Source organism: Lactuca sativa, chromosome 7 (genome assembly GCF_002870075.4).
Source record: "Lactuca sativa cultivar Salinas chromosome 7, Lsat_Salinas_v11, whole genome shotgun sequence".
In the NCBI taxonomy this organism is placed as follows: domain Eukaryota; kingdom Viridiplantae; phylum Streptophyta; class Magnoliopsida; order Asterales; family Asteraceae; genus Lactuca; species Lactuca sativa.
In genome coordinates this window covers 48,828,775-48,846,798 of record NC_056629.2, presented here as the reverse complement: position 1 = coordinate 48,846,798, position 18,024 = coordinate 48,828,775, and the positions used below count along the sequence as shown (strand labels likewise).

General features: G+C 36.6%; 1 protein-coding gene across 1 annotated transcript; it reads right to left on the bottom strand.

Moving 5' to 3' along the window:
• Positions 1-1,949: 1,949 nt before the first annotated feature.
• Positions 1,950-18,024, bottom strand: LOC111891079 (uncharacterized). Its single transcript, XM_023887171.1, has 5 exons — positions 17,862-18,024; positions 5,077-6,269; positions 4,266-4,763; positions 3,097-3,308; positions 1,950-2,175 (listed from the first exon to the last, which is right to left on the bottom strand). The coding sequence occupies exons 1-5, from the start codon at positions 18,022-18,024 to the stop codon at positions 1,950-1,952; spliced, it is 2,292 nt and encodes a 763-aa protein (XP_023742939.1).

The following is an 18,024-nucleotide window of genomic DNA, read 5'->3' as shown; positions in this document are numbered from 1 at the left end:
TCTTTGAATCACAATACAAAGGGATTCACCTCATATTGATGCCATAGTCACGAAGCTTACTTTGAATCCAGATAATTTGTGAAGTACAAGAGGCAGTGGCTATGTACTCTGCTTTAGCAGTTGATAGGGAGACACAAGTTTGCTTTTTAGATTGCCAACTTACGAGTTTGCCATCAAGGAATTAGCATCCTCCCGTTGTACTCGTTCGATCCAAATTGCAACCTCCGAGATCAGCATCCGAAAACGCTTGCACAAAGAAACATGAAATTGAAGAGTACCATATTCCTAGCGAGGATGTTCGTTTGAAATACCTGAAGATATTCTTAACAGCAGTCATGTGGGGTTCACGAGGATTCGCTTGAAACCTGGCACAATAGCAAACGGAAAACATGATATATGGATGACTAGCAACCAGATACATCAATGAACCTATCATTTGATGGTAGAGTGTCATATCAGCAGCTGGTTTGTCCAGAAACGGTGCTAGTTTCGTTCTCAATGCCATTGGAACCTTCATCTTCGAATCTCCCACCATTCCAAACTTATAAAGTAAGGTTTTTGTTAAGCCTCCTGATTGATAAAGATACCTTCCTGACTCTGTCTTATATTCAAACCAAGGAAAAAATTAATCGGACCCATGGAGCTCATCTCAAACTTAGTTTCCATCAACTTTTAGAACTGAGCAGTTAAGCTAGGGTTAGTTGATTCAAAAATGATGGCATCAACATAAATTTGGACGATCATCAAGTGGTCACCATCTTTCTTGCGAAAGAAGGTTGGTTCGACCGATCCTTGTTTAAATTTATCCTTTTTTAAAAAGCGAATAAGAGTTTCGTACTAGGATCTTGGAGCATGCTTTAGACCATAAACTGGTTTGTCCAGAATATAACAGTGGTTCAGATATTTTTCGTTTGTGAAACCTGGTAGCTATTCTACATGCACTATTTCATTTAGTTCCCCGTTCAGAAAGGCACACTTGACATCCATCTGATATACTTCAAAGTTATTGTGTTGCATACGCCAGAAAGATGTGAACATATTCGAACCTTGAAACTGGTGCGATGGTTTCTTCGTAGTCAATGCCTTGTTTCTTATCACATTTCCCTCTTTTTCTAGTTTGTTACGAAATACCCATTTTAGTCCAATAACGGATACATCATTTGGAGTGGAAATAAGCTCTAGACCTTGTTTCGTTCGAATTCATTGAGCTCCTCATGCATTGCCTGCACCTAATCAGAATGATCAATAGCAATTTGAACATTTTTTGGTTCGATTTTGAAGATAAACAAATTGAACATGCAAAATTCCATTTTGGAGAACAGTGCAATCCGGTTCACCTTATGTTGTGCTCTCGTAAGAACTCTTGTAGAGGCTACTCCAATTACTTGTGTCTTGGGATGATCTCTGGTCCATTTGGTTAACGAAGGGTAATTTGGATCATATGTTGGATCTAGTTCGACATTCATATTTTCAAATTCAGACTGCACATCCAAATCATCATTTGTATTGTCATCCCCCCCTCGAATGATGTATGTTCTTCTTCATTTGGAGTTGAACCCTCCCCCTGAAGTGGTGGTTCCGTTCTGATTTCAGGGGTTTTGTTCCCCCCTGAACAGGTGTATGAGATGAGGAGGTTGAAGTGAAACCCTCCCCCTGCGGTGTAGCATTCGCACCTTTTGATTGAGAAGGAATTTTAGGGTCTACTACTTTGGATTATGAGGAAATCGACTACTTTGGATTATGAGGAAATCGCCTTGTTGTCTACTACTTTGGAATTTTAGGGTCTTTCGGAGTGGGGTGCTCGTATTCCATATCTTTCGTAGCATCCTCAATGATTTTCTTCAATTCTTCTTCCTTGTTGTCTACTACTTTGGATTATGAGGAAATCGCCTTGTCAGGTTCGTCAAAGAGGTTCATGAATTCCTCATAAAGGTTGGACAGAGGAATTGTCATTGGATTTTTGACGGGAAAATTTCCTCTGATCGGGAGTCGACCTTTTGATACTTCTTAAGATAAGTGCCATCAAACGCGACATAGTAGGTCTCTTCGATTCCTTTTGATATTTTGTTTAGAATCTGATATGCCTTCAACGTTAAAGAATACCCCAAGAAAATTCCTTCGTCAGTTTTCGCATCAAACTTGTTCCTTTGTTCCTTAGAGTTAAAGATGAAGCACCTAGAACCAAAGTCATGGAAAAACCTAACATTAGGTTTTCTATTATTCAATATCTCATAGGGAGTGACAGAGAATCGCTTATTGAGGATTGATTATTTTGGGTAAAACAAGTTGTTCCAATAGCATCCGCCTAGAAGTAAAGTGGCAGATTTGTGAATGATAGCATGGTTCTCGCAGCTTCACACAAAGATCGGTTTCGTCTTTAAACGACCCCATTTTGTTGAGGAGTATAAGGAGACGAAAATTTGTGAGTTACTCCTTTCACAGTCAGAAATTCTTCAAACGCTTGGTTTTTGAATTCCAACCGTTGTCACTGCGAATGTTATGAACCAACTTTCACAATTGTATCTCAATCTGCTTTATAAAATCCTTGAGCTTGGGAGTGGCGTCTGATTTCTGCTTAAGAAAATGCACCCAGGTAAATCTCGAAAAATTATCAACAATTACAAGTATATATTTTTTTACCACCAATGCTTTCAATTGCAGAAGGACCACAAAGGTCTATATGCAAGATTTCAAGTGGTTCTGTGAATTTCGTAATCACAATTGTTGGATGACTCTTCCTGCTCTGCTTCTCCATTTCACAGGCTGTGCAAAGATGTTCTTTATCAAACTTCAAGAGACGAATCCCTCGCACATGATCACCAAGCACCAGTTTATTGATGTCTTTAAAATTGAGGTGTGAGAGTCTCCGATGCCACAGTCAGCTATCGTCTGTAGAAGCTTTCGTAACTACGCAGATGGCAGGCTTCCCTTTGATGTGGTTCAGATTGAGTGGATACATCTCGCCTTTGCGCTTTGACTTTAGGAGCACTATTTTGGTCTCCTTTTTGATAATTTCAAATCCCTCATCACCAAATTAAACTTTCAATCCGGTACCAACAACCAACTATGAAACACTTATGAGGTTGTGGTGTAAACCTTCCACGTATGCGACTTTGCGAATGGTAAAGTCCCCATTTGTGATCATTCCATAACCCTTTTATTTCTCCAAGTGAATTATTTCCAAATTTCACTCTTCCACCATCTTTTAATGCCTTAAACTCTCGCAGTTCTTCCTTCCTTCCTGTCATGTGACGCCAGCAACCACTATTAATATACCATTCAAAGTCAAACTGCTTGTCACGAATCAACTACAAAAATCAAAGAGATTTAGGAACCCAAAGTTGTTTGGGTCCACGTGAGGCTTTCACAGAAATAGGAAAAGTAATAGCAACAGTAACTAAATAAGATCTTTTAACCAAGGTGGTGCTATCTTTCTTTGTAATTTGAAAAACAGTGATCCTATTATCTTATAAGTTCTTATCCTTTATGGATATTTTCCTTTGCTTATTTTCGATTTGTTGCTTGACAACTTTCTTTTCAACTTTCTTTGGCTTAGTTTCGGACCTTTTGAAAGGAACTTCAGGCTCCAAAACTATCTTTCCTTTGCCCTTAGCATCTTGCGATGTCTTGGTAGAATTTGAAACACTTTTGTTAGGATAGAAGTGAGACTTTGTCTTCTCCATAGGTTTCACATGATTTGAAAAATAGGGTTTTTGAAAAACTTTTTGTTTTGAAACCTGTGGAGACTGAGACTGAGTTCATGGAAAACTCCTAGGTTTTTCATGTGAAGAGACTTTCACATTTGGATTGAATGATTTTTCTTGATAAACGAAGTTGGGGTTTTTGGATCTGCAGAAATGCTTTCTTTTCTTCATATTTTTGTTATATCTTGCATTCCTTTGACGTTTTTGTGTTGTGAACTGCTCAGAGGATTTATGAATATTTGCCCTAGATTTTGGCTTTCTAAGAGGAGTTTCGGTCTGTACGGATGATGTATCACTTGGAACATTCTTGGTTCCACTTGGACTCCCTTTCTCGTAGCTCGAGTTGAATTTGTTCAACGGTTCTACTACATATCTGGCCTTCATTTTCCAAGAGGTCATTTCAGAGAGACGTTTGGTTTCTTATGCATTATCGATATGAGTTGACTTGAAAAATTCATCACAACCATCTTTATTGTCTTCTTCGACCAGGGACGTTAGTTCTACAGTCTGATTTTTATTCAGTCCCTTGGTTGTGAAAAATTGATTAGGAACAATTTAAACCTCTCGGAAAACAGTTGCTTTTTCTTTTAAAACTTTTGATTTAACTTCAGAAAAACGTGCAAACTCAACTGAATTTTCAGAAATTAAGACTTTCGTAGGTTCGGGTTCGCTTTTAACAAATTCTGAGCAATCAACCTCATCCTCCACAGAGATTTCACACATATCACTATTATCATCGAATTCAAATGTATTTTCAACATCAAGTTTACTTTCTGAACTCAAGTTAGTGTTTAATGAGTCAAACATCTGTACAATATAATATTTAATTTTCTTTTTGTCATTTTCATCCAAAATTTGTTTCAACATATTTTTGTGATACTTGGACTGTATGTAAGATTCCATTTTTTCTAGTCCTATTCTATAAGCCTCTGAGACTTTGTCAGATGAGACAATGGATTCGCACTTGTAACAATCTGCATCGATTTCATCCTTTTTCAATTCTAGAAAGGGTAAAATCATATTATGAATTTTCTTTCCAATTTCACAACCAAGATGTAACTGGGTGATATTAAAATAAATCTTTTAGCAATCAAACAAAAAATGTTTCGTTGTTTTAAAAGCCTCAAATTATCTCTTTGAAAATAAATCAACTCATCCCTTGACCTAGACAAATCTAACTCCAACTTTTCAATCCACGTGCACCTCTCTTCACTTTTCTTTGAAACCCTACCGAGTTGATCGGTTAAGCTTGAATTATTCAAACGAATTTCTTTAAACTTTCAGTGAAACTAGATATTGTATATTTTAGATCATCTAATTCAGTTTCATATTGAGACACGTGAATATTTAGAGAATTAAGAATGGTGTGTACCTTGTTTATCACCTTCTCACACTCGTTGATCTGTACAGGAACAAGTTTCGGAGCGAAAAAATTATCAAAGACACGTACGCCTTCAGTAGCGTATCCTCTAAGCTCTGAAACTTCATTGGTCACCATGCAATACCTTGCATTGGACTGCGAAACATCACCTTTTTCCACGAAACTTCTCCCGTGAGTTGGTTTATGAACCTCTCCATCCTCAGAGTCAGTTGCCCACACTTCGACTCTACCAAACTCATCATCCTGTTCCTGCACAGTTAAAGCAGGTTTAACGTCATCAACACTTTTTTTCTTCTTGATTTCCTCCAACTTTATGAGTAAATAAGCCTCATCATCCTCCTCTTCCTTTTTTTCATTCATTCGTCTTAGCATGCACTCGTTTGCTAGATGATTTTTGCCATGAAAATAATTACAGTAATAGCCGGATTCGCCTACAAACTTCTTTTCTTTCTTTGTTTTTTCCTTTTGAGAGTTGTTCGCACTCTCATCCTTCACTTTCTCAGAACTATAACTTCCTTGCCAGTTTTGGTTTTTGTTGCAACCAAAATTCTTCTTTGCGAACCTCATGGGGTCGGACACCATCATAGCATAATCTGCCTTAGAGAGTTCACAATCGGAGAGATCAGACTCTGAACCATCGTCATCAACTTTCTTTCCCTTTGCCACAACAGCTAACGAACCAATGCTAGAAACGAATTTTCCTTCACTGGTCACTTCGTCCTCATGTGACCTCAGAATACCAACGAGCTTTGCCAATGAGTAATTTTTGAACTGCTTGTGTGCTTTAACCGTTGACACCATAACTTTCCACTCAGATCTTAACCCATTCATGAATGTTACCCGCTGCTCTATCAGTTCACGTTTGATCTTGTGCTTCACCATCCCGCTCAATAGATGGTTGTAACGGTTGAACGTTTGGTCTAACTTCTCCTCAGGCTTCTGAACGAAAGCTCCAAACTCTAAAAGTAACAGAGTCTGGATGGAGTGTTCAAGATCAGCGTCGCTTGAGTATAATTCTCTATGCCTATACCATATTTCTTTTGCAGTTTCGCATGAGCTCACTAAGCAAACTATGTCAGCTGGTGAAGCAAAGCGAATAATCCTCACAACCTTGGCATTGCTGATTAGCTTGTCCTTTTCATCTTTAGGTATATCAACAACTTCAAGATGAAGATCTTCGTACTCTGCTTGAGTCTTGATAACTCATTTTGTACCAGTGTGAGCAAACGTCTCCTTGGTTATTGCATCCCATATCAATGAACCATGATAAAGATGCTATCAAAGCATTTCCGAAGAAATGTATTTTTATTTATATTAAAACATTGGGATGTCATCATCAATACAGAAACACAAGCATAAAGAAATACTACAAGCCTTACAATAATTAAACTAGTGGTCTAATACTCCTTGAATCTCTCATCAATATTTATCTTTCATATAGTCACCTGTGATACAATAAATTGAGTGGGTCAGGTTGGGAAACCTGGTGAGTACATAGGGAATATATATATATATATATATATATATATATATATATATATATATATATATATATATATATATATATATTATACCTCGCAATATACAATTTCACCTCACATCAGCATATTTTTACCCCACCTCGTCGATCCTCACAACATCACGATCCATAATCTCGGATCTAAAATTAACAGCTTTACCTAATCCATACTCCCAGATCATGTATGTCTAATATATGCTATCAGATCAATGAAAAATGAATATGCCCACTCCATACTCTCGGATTAGGGACGAATGAATATGTCTAATCCATGCTCTCAGATCAATGACAAATAACTATGCCCACTCCATACTCTCAGACTAAGGACGAATGACTATGTCTAATCCATGCTCTCTGATTAATGACAAATCAATATGCCCTCTCCATACCCACGGGCTAAGGATGAATGACTATGTCTAATCCATGCTCTCGGATCAATGACAAATTTTAAAGTTCTACCCTTCGTGTATATCTCACCCGTACTCATAAGAACATACTACTCGATATTCATCTTAATTAATTTAGGTTGATTCTGTATCCTAAATCATCATATTTTATCAGATATGCTCCTAACATGTATTTCAGGCAATATCAAATATTTCATGCATAAACATATATTTAATACTTTAATTAATACATGTATTAAAATCATGTTCATGAAAGAGACTATGTACTCACTTGTTAAAGTGACGACTCAAAATTCAGGCAGCGCTTCGCTTCTAACAATTGTCTTTTCCGAAACGTAGTATTATTATCACTAAGTTTTAGTCTAATATTTATTGCGACTAATTATTAGTTGTAACGACCGCAGATTCGGGCTAGTCAATTTTGAGACAATAAACATCAAAAATGACTTTTTGATGGAAGATTATTTAGAATGAATAATCTTAACCAAGTTATAGTATACGTCACAGGGGTTCTGTACATATAAAGAACGTTAAATTTTGAGTTATAACAAAGAAGTTATGGCGCGTCGAAGTTTTACGACAAAACCGGCACGACACCGTGTAACGTGAAAAGTGAATTTTTGATAAATTACTTTTTAGCCTTAGGGATCTAAACGAAAGTCGTAGTACACGTTAAACCGAGAGCGTGCATAAAAAGAACGTCCAAATCTGACTTTGTATGAGAAAGATATGATTTTTCTAAGATTTGGCATAGCAGTATGCAGCCCGGAATTCGAATTTTAGATCGATCGATTTTTAGTCGAAACAACCTAAATTAGAATTGAATATCTCATTAATAGGAGCTCAATGATAAAAAGACGGTCGAAAATGGAGTCCGTATGTAGAAGTTATGAATTTTACACGGTCGGTAAACAGTGTAATCTTCCCATATTGTTAAATTTAAAATTGGTTGAGAATTTGCCAAGGGAGTCAAAAGGAGAGCTTTAGATCTTGTCAATACGTACGCACGGATATGAATAACGTCGAAAACAGAGCTCGTATGTGAATGTTACATAATTTAGAAGTCGGGATGGGCTGATGCGAAGTGGGTGATGTGGCGCGATCTGAGCCATTGCTTCCTCCCCATGCCTTGCCACCAGATGCTGACACCTGGCACCCCCTGACGATTTGGAGGCTCATAACTCATCGTGTTGAGCCATTTTCAGCCTATAAATACCATGCAAGGCTCACTCATTTTCCTCACACCTCAACCCTTCTCTCTCTCTTTCTCTCTCTCTAACTTCTCTTTAAACCTCTCCTAAAGTCCTAGTAACTTCTAGTTGGTAAAGGAAAGCCTCGGAGCACCAGAAGGCTCCGAAAAGAATAGCTTTTCGGCTCGGAAGTTCTGCCCCTGCAGGGCCTGGTTCCTAGCCAAACCTCCCGGTAAGTGAGTTATGTTTAAGTTCAATATTGTTATTATGAACTTATAAACGATAAATGTATTATAAAATATAATATACAACATGTTATTATAATATCTCTTAACTACTCGCGGTACAAGGAATCTGGTTTGAAGGGCTGCATATGGTTGTTGAATTTCAGAAGTGCTATAATGCCAAAATGGTCATGCCCTCCGGTGTTTAATGTATGGCCCCTGTCTGTACATAGTGGTTGAAAATTATTGTTTAACACTTATAAAACAACATCGCTCGTAAATAGTCGCAATAAATATTAGACTAAAATCTAGCGGTAATGATACTAGGTTTCATCGAAGGAAAATTGAATCGTTAGAAGCAAAGCTTTGCCGAATTTTTGAATCATCACTTTAACAAGTGAGTGCATAATTACTTTAATCTTACACATAGATATGAAGTATTTAATATAAATTACGTGCTATGTGTGCATATTATCTGTGTTCTTAATATCTATGATGGATGAACGATTTATACATGTTTTAAATGATTTTAACTGTATATGTATTTTATATCTGCGGAAATGTTGGGTAAAACATGGGTAGATGAAATAGTTGATGTGTGATAAAATAAAATGATGAGAGGCCTCGATGTTTACGATGATCCACTTATCTAGCGGAGTATAGATGATGACCACAAACTATTCTAGACAGTCCAGTGGAACGCTAGCACGCTTGCAAATTGTAGGTGTTTTTGAAATACTTGTTCATAATGTACTCTAAATATCCTGGCAGATGCGCCTAATGGATAATATTGGCAGTTGTGCCTAACTTTTGAACTACATGTTCACCGGATGTATTATAAAAACTCTGGAAGCTATGGACTTAGTGCCTCATGAAAGAACATTGGAAGTTGTGCCTAACATCGGTAGCTATGGACTTAGTACTTGTTATACAAACCCTGACAACGATGGACTTCGTGTCTATTCCTTAGGATAATCCTTAGGAATGAATGAATGAAGGATAGCTGATTCTTAGGGTAGATCCTTAAGAATAAAGAAGATAATGGAAATGGGTAATTGGGTTGATTGTTTGATGATTAAACATAATAATTATATTATTGTGGGTTGAAAACCCTATGTACTCACCAAGTTTTCCAACCTGACCCACTCAGTTTACTTGTCTCACAACGTATCGATACAAAGCTACATTACACTAAGAGATTAAAGGAGATGTAAATCACTATTGTAAATGAATGTAAGGTTTGTTTATGCTTATGCTTCTTTATTGACAATGACATCCTAAAGTTTTAATATAAACATAATACATTTCTTCGGAAATGCTTTGGTAATATATTTATCATGTTTTCTGGGAACAAATTCTACAATATTATTCTTTAAATGAATACTCTAATTTTCAAATAAGCATAAATAAAATTTTTAAAATGATCGTAATTTGGGGATATCACATTAGTCTAGATTTATCATTAACTCAAAGTCTACTTCAAGATCTATTAAGTCAGCAACAACCAGGTAGGATCATATTGGAGGTAGGGTCCGTTTGGTATACAAAGTATCCTGTTTGGAAATCTCACTTTAAATACCTCACTAATCACAGCCTAGACATCATTCCCTTAAGTAGATCAATCAGTATAATGACTTGGAATCACTGATAAATCATGTTTATAGGTTCATAATAACGATAATGAACTTAAACATAAGTTATACTTAAAGTAGGGTAAGCATAACTCACTTACAAGGGAGTTTACCAAGGAACTGGGCTCTACATGGGCAGAACTTTTGAGCCGAAAGCTATTCTTCTGGGGCCTTATGGCGCTCTAGGGCTCGCTACTAACTCCTAACAAAGGCTAGAGAAAAGCCTTGAGGCTTCAGGGGTGTTTTGAGAGAAAGGTTGAGAAAGGTGTGAGAAAACAAGTCATCTGCGCCTTCTATTTATAGGTTGGAGGAGCCACGAATGCGAGGCGTTCAAGAGCTGAATGTTGGGTGTTCCGGTGCCAGGTGTCACAATCTTGTTCCAAGTCGTGGGGAAGAAGGTGCGGCGCAGATTGTGCCACGTGTCACTCACAGGTTTAGCCCAAAATTAATTATCTTCTAAAATCCGTAACTTTCGCATATGAACTCCGTTTTTGACGTTTTTTTATATCCACGTGTAGGTATCGACGTGATCTACAACTTTTGTTTAGACTTCATCAACTAATTTTGAATTTATTTTTAAAGTTATATTTTAACAGGCTTGGACAGTTAAAGTCCATTAAAAATTCATAACTTTGTCATCCGACGTTCGTTTTTTACTGTCTTTATATCTTTGAACTCCTATTAATGAGTTCTTCAATTCTTGTTTAGATTGTGTTAGCTAAAAATCGAACGATCTAAAATTTGATTTCCGGGTTGTATACCGTTATGCAAAATCATAACTGTGACATCCTCTAATTTTCAAAACCAATTAAAACTTTTCTTTACGCTTTTAAAATCATTTATTTATATTTGCATAAAATCTCAGTACAAAAGATCATTTTGATTACAAATGTTTGTTTCTAAAATTTTAAAACCCAAAGGATGTCATAATCAATACAGATACATAAGTTACAACATAAATACCTTATGGTGATGAATACTATTGTAGGTTGTCTCTTAATCACTCGGTATCCTAACCAAGTTCTAATAGCTTTAGTCTTGATACTTGTGATGCATATAAACTGAGTGAGTCAGGTTGGGGAAACCTAGTGAGATAAATAGGGATTTCAATCCCGTGATATTGATATGATAATATCCTTTAATTATGAGACCCGCATAACCAACCGTTACCATACTAAATCTGTATTGGCTTACATTCCTACATATATATATATATATATATATATATATATATATATATATATATATATATATATATATATATATATATATTCCTACCAATCCTCCCATATCCTAGTCCAAGATTATCAGGGATAAATTATCTCGCTGGATGAACCGTTAAAAGATTGACTACACAGCTAGGGGATTCCTTTTCCGATGTAAGTCATAAAGGCCTATGTTCCGTTAGAGTATTTCATTAATATGGTTTTCCGGTTCATCTATGTCTATGATTAATGAGCTCACACCAGCAATGTAATTCACAAGACCGTCTAGAATGATTAAGTGTTGTCACCTACTCTGTGTGGTAACCAAGTATACCACTAACAGTTGTATGTTCGGGACCCACCATTTTTGGTCATCCCGTACGGAGCTACCATACATCGATACCTGATAGTGTCATGGAACATAACTTTACTCTCCATTCCTAGGGTAAACACATTCTCCTAATGAGACTACCTAATATCAAAGTTAATTGAGCTAGGTATCTTCCATGAGTCCAAGTTTATCCCTAGACTTTATACTGCCTGAAACCAACTTTTTAATACCAACTTTTATTCTTGGGCGACACTAACCTATCTTAGTGTATATATATTCCATAAGAGTATTATTATGTATTATTAATCATTTATCTTCTCAGTAATTTTACTTTGAATATTATTATATAATATTATTTGTTTATCCTAACATAAAATATAACCATATCTAGTTCGCACATTGTGCATCCCCAAAATCTCGGCCAGAAAAGACCGATTTTCATTTATGCTTTTAAATAATTTCAGAGTAAATCCTTTTGATTTGAAAGAGTTGCGGAATTTGTTCCCAAAACAAAACATGATAAAATAATATTTATCAAAGCATTTCATCAAGAGATGCATTTTCATTATATAATCAAAACTCGGGATGTCATGTTCCGATACAGACCATAAAGCATAAACGATAACATTACAAGTCATTCAACAAATATATACATATACAGACTTGTAAACAAAACAACAAGATGATCCATCCATCTTACGCCCTTGTGCCACTTCCTGTAATACAAATAAAACTGAGTGGGTCAGGCTTGGGAGCCTGGTGAGCATATAGGGTTTTCAACCCACAATAAATAAATTATATTAAATTTCACCAACCAATCACTATCCCGATTACCCATTCCCGTTATCCTCACTTTACGTCCCTAAAACAATATCTATCTCAAGGGACCTAATCTAGGATTTTCATCGGGACGGACATCACTGCTAAGGGGTTTCCTCAACAATAGATATCCTAAAGGCAACCATGAGGGGGATAGAGTACACCGGTGAACACATCGTTCACAACACCTACAGGTTATGAACCTGCTAACGTTCCACTGGACTGTCTAAAAAGAGTCCGTGGTCGTTATCCATACTCCGCTGAATAACTAGATCAACAACAACAACAACATCAAGGCCTCTCATCTGTTTATTAGACACCAACTATCTACCCATGTTCTACCCAACATATTAGTAGATAAAAATATATATTTTCATACATAATTTAAAACCTGTATATCATTTTCATTCAATATATATTCCACATAACAGATGAGGCATACCACATAACACGTATTCCATAGAAAACAATTCAAATCTATGAGATAGAATAAAGTGAATATCCATTCACGCATACAATCACAAAATATACACATAACAAGTATATCGTATAAAATACTTCATAGTTACTCGTTAGAAGAAAGTAACTACACCCTCACACATATAAACCACAATTTACTTAATACACTCAAACTATACTTGTATTATTATCGTGTTTATGAAAGGTAGTATACACTCACTTGATCAAAAGATGATCAGACAGCACTACGACTTGCAGAAGTAGTAATCCACAGCAGATCTGGAAGATCTCCACAAAAATCGAACTTCTCGCGGGCAGAGCTTTGGCTCGGGAACCGCACTTCTCGGGATCTTCGGGATCTCGGGACTTGCCTCGGGGTTCGCGAATAATACCGGGGCTTCGGGGTATTTTTGGCAAGCAAAACGATGCAAAACGGGAGAGAGAAGAGAGGAAATTAGCAAAATAGCCGGCTGCCCTCGCATCCTATTTATAGGAGGCTGGAGCCTCGGAGTACGCGGGGCGTACTGGCCTCCGAAGTCGTCACTACATGCGTCATCCGAAGTGTCGACACTCTTCGGAGTACGCGGGGCGTACGTCGGATCGGACTGCTGACTCCCCTTCGGATAATGCCGGATTTTTCAATTAAAAATAAATACAAATTATTTATCAAACTTCAGAAATTCATATATTCTTCATATGAACTCCGTTTTCGACGTTCTTTATATCCACGGAAAGTTGAGACTACGCTCTACAACTTTCGTTTAGACTCCGTCGGTAAATTTTGACTTTATTTTTATTATTTATTTTTAATAGGCCGCGACTGAAAAACTTCGTTATAAATTCATAACTTCTTTGTTTGACGTCCGTTCTCGCCTAACTTTTTATCGCTTCGATACCAACAACGAGACCTTCAATCCTCGTTTAGATTGTTTTGGCTAAAAACCGCTCGATCTCAAATCGAGTATTTCAGGCTGCATACCGGTAAGTCGAAACTTCGATAAATCATAACTTCCTCATACGAAGTCAGATTTGGGCGTTCTATATATATTCGGAAACCTCGTTTCAACTACTACAACATTAACCAAAGATATTAAGTTCATTTTACACTTAAATTTTGATGCTTATTTTTATTCTTAATTAATCAAACCACATAATTAAGCAATTAAGCACAAAACACATAATACTCAAATAATACATTCTTATTATTTCAAAACGGGTTACAAAGGTTAACCTAGACTATTACATTTCTAAAAACGGCAAGCCCGGAAACACAGGCGTTACACACATAACACGTTATATATCCTAATATATAATCCAGGCAATAATCACATATTTCACATATGACTTCCAAAAAATATTCAGTATTTTAATTAATAATTGTATTAAATCATGTTCATGATAGGGGCTATGCACTCACGTGACTTAGGTGGGTGACTGGCGATCTGGCAGAGTTGCGCCTAACACCTCAGATATTTTCGAGACCTAAGTAATATTAATACAGATTTTTAGTCTAATGATACTAGTGACCAATAGAAGTCTAGATCCTACTAATCCTAATGTCTACATCAATATCTATCAAGGAAGGATCATCCATGTAGGAAAGTTGGGTGGCAGGATCATTTTGGTATATAACTTTTCTGAAATCCAACAACCAAGCCAACGTGACCATTCTAGACACCTTTTTGGTAAGTAGATCAATCAGTATAACGACTTGGAATTACTGATAAATCTTATTTATAGGTTCATAATAATGAATCATGACCATAAATATAAGTTACTAAAAGCCATAGAGTGTAGATTAACTTACAGAGCTTTTAAGAGAAAACTGCAAAAATTACACGGACATAATCTTGAACCAAATACTTCTTTTGCCAGGCTCCTAGAGCTCTAGAGTTCCTACTAAAACAACCTAAAAGTTGGGAGAAAGTAAGACTTGAAGGTGGAAAGATTTTTTAGAGAAATTTGCAGAAGTTATGAGGAAGAAATGGGATCTTCGGCAATAATTTATAGGCAAACAAGGGGGCGTGTCGCGCAAGGCATGGTGTGCGCCATGCCACGTGTCGTCGGATGATGCTTCCACTTAACCTTCTTCTAAAGCCACCATGTATCTCCATTTCGTGGTGTCGTGTGTCGCACTTTCCTTGGGCCACGTCAACATGTCTCTCGGATGAAGCGGATCCTGACCATGCCATGTGGCGCCCTCTTGTGGTGCCATGTCAACAGTGCGGGCGGCGCACTTTGTGCGCGTGCGAATTTCTAGATTTGCATAATATCGTAACTTCTTCATACGAGCTCCATTTATGATGTTCTTTATATCCTTGAAAAGCTCTTGACGAGATCTACAACTTTCATTTACACTTCATTGGCTAATTTTTACTTTATTTTTAAAGATATATTTTTAAAAAGCTTAGATTGTTCAAGTCCATTAAAAATTCATAATTTCCTCATATGATATCCGTTCTCGATTGTCTTTATATTGACAGCACCATATGGACGAGGTTTTCAACTCTCGTTTAGACTATTTTTCCTTACAATCAACCGATCTCTACTTCGGTTTCTGAATCGTATACTGTTGTGCTAAAACTTCGAAAAATCATAACTTCCTCTTACGAAGTCACATTTGGATGTTCTCTATATGAAACTACCTAATATCAAACTTAATTGAGCTAGGTATCTTCCATGAGTCCAAATTTATCCCTAGACTAGATTATAGCGCCAGAAACCAACTTTTTAATACCAACTCTATTCTTGGACGACACAAACCTATCGTAGTGTATATATATTTCGTAAGTGTATTATGTATTATTAATCATTTATCTTTTCAAAAATTTTACTTTGAATATTATTATATAATATTATATATTTTTTCTAGCATAAAATAGAACCATATCTAGTTCGCATATAACACGTTATATATCCTAACATATAATCCAGACAATAAGCACATAATTCACATACGACTTCCAACATATATTTAATATTTTAATTAATATTTGTATTAAATCATGTTCATGAAAGGTACTATGCACTCACCTGAATTAGGTGGGTGACTGGTCATGTGGCCAGAGCTTTGCCTAGCTAACACCTTAAATATTTGCGAGACCTAAGTAATACTAATACATAGTTTTAGTCTAATGATCCTGGTGACTAATAATAGTCTATATCCTCAGTAATTCCAATATCTACATCAAGATCTATCAAGTAAGGACTAGCCAGGCATGACAGTTTGGAGGCAGGATCATTTCGACGCATAGCTATTCTGAAATCCAACAACTAAGTCAACATGACCATTCTAGACACCTCTCCCGTAAGTAGATCAATCAATATAACGACTTGGAATTACTGATAAATCTTATTTATAGGTTCATAATAATGACTTGTGGCCATAAATATAAATTACACTGAAAGCAATAGAGTGTAGCTCAACATATTGAGCTTTTAAGCGAATACCAGGAAAATTACATAGACATAATATCGACCCAAATACTTCTTTTGTCGGGCTCCTAGAGCTCTATATTTCCTACTAAAACAACCTAAAAGTTGGTAGAAAGTAGGACTTGAAGGTGCAAAGGTTTTTGAGAGATATTTGGAGAAGTTGTGAGGAAGAAATGGGATCTTAGGCAACAATTTATAGACAAACAAGGGGGCGCGCCGTGCATACCAGCCTTGCTGGCTCCTCCAGCCTTGTGTCACGTTTCGTCGTCCGGTGGTTCCACTAATCCTTCTTCTAAAATCCGTCATGTGTCACCATTTCGTGATGTTATTTCTTGCGTTTTTCATGGGTCACATCGACGTGTCTCTCAGATGAAGCGGCTCCCGACCATGCCAAATGGAACCTTCTCGTGGTGCCACATCATCAGTGCACGCGGGCAAATTTCCATATTCTCAAAATGTCGTAATTTCTTCATATGAGCTCCGTTTTTGACGTTCTTTATATTCCCTTTAATCTCTCGACGAGACCTACAACTTTCATTTAGACTCAGTTGGCTAATTTTGAACTTATTTTTAAAGCTATATTTTTAACATGTTTAGATTGTTAAAGTCCGTTAAAAATTCATAATTTCCTCATATGATATCCATTCTCGACTGTCTTTATATCGATGGAACCATATGGACGAGATCTTCAACTCTCGTTTTGATTGTTTTTCCTAACAATCAACTGATCTCTATCTCGGTTTCTAAGTCGTATATTGTTGTGCTGAAACTTCAAAAAAATCATAACTTACTCTTACGAAGTTAGATTTGGACGTTCTCTATATGCACACTCTCCGTTGAACGACTACTATGACTTTCACTCAAATCGCTTAGGCTTGACAGAAATCTATCGGAAATTCACTTTTTATGATACGCATAGCTGTGTCGGTTTAATCGCGAAACTTCGAAGAAGCATAACTTCATACGAAGTCGGATTTTAGCGTTCTTTATATGTACGGAACCCTTGTCACATACACTATAACTTTGGTCAAGTTTATTTATCCTAAATAACCTTCTATCAAAAAGTCATCTTTTTAGCTTATTCTATTTAAATTGACTAACCTGAATCTGCAATCGTAACAGTTTTATAGGGCTCCTAGGGTTTCTAGAAGCTTCCTGGTTGTAGATAAGGAAATTATTTGAACTGGAATTAAATCTATTATTTAACTAATTCAAATTTATTTTTGTCTTCAAGTTACCTGAACTATAAATAGGACCCCTTGACTCATTATTTTCATGCATACTCTTTCCTAGAAGCATATGAACAAAAATTATACCTATTTCCCCTCTCTCTCTCTCTCTCTCCTCTTCATTTTGGGTTTTGGGTGTGGGCCATTAGAGCCATCATAATTTTGGTGCTTGCTTTCCAAGACCTACAAAGGAAGAATTTAATGAATTGTTTACATCAACAATTGAAAGGTATGTAACCCTAGATCTACTAATTTTGAATATAGTAGGGTTCTTGTAGGTCTCTTGAAATTCACCCACTTTAGATGTCTGATGAATATAGAAATGACCTTCTTCGTTCTTATGGAAATGGTTTTCCTCAATCTTCTGGAGATGGTCTTCCACTTTCAAGTTAGGGTGAAAATTTCTTCCCTTCTTTAGTAAATGGTGGAATTTGACATCGTCTCTATTCAACTCTTCCACCTTCTCCTCAAGTGACTCTCCTAACTTCAT

What these genes read in the sequence shown, in the direction of transcription:
- LOC111891079 (XM_023887171.1), bottom strand. Translation starts at nt 18,024, where the DNA reads ATGAAGTTAGGAGAGTCACTTGAGGAGAAGGTGGAAGAGTTGAATAGA. An exon ending in TTTCCATAAGAACGAAGAAG is followed by an intron (nt 6,270 to 17,861) that starts GTCATTTCTATA and finishes AGACTCAAGCAG; the next exon opens with AGTACGAAGATCTTCATCTT. An exon ending in AAGCAACTGTTTTCCGAGAG is followed by an intron (nt 3,309 to 4,265) that starts GTTTAAATTGTT and finishes TGATTTTTGTAG; the next exon opens with TTGATTCGTGACAAGCAGTT.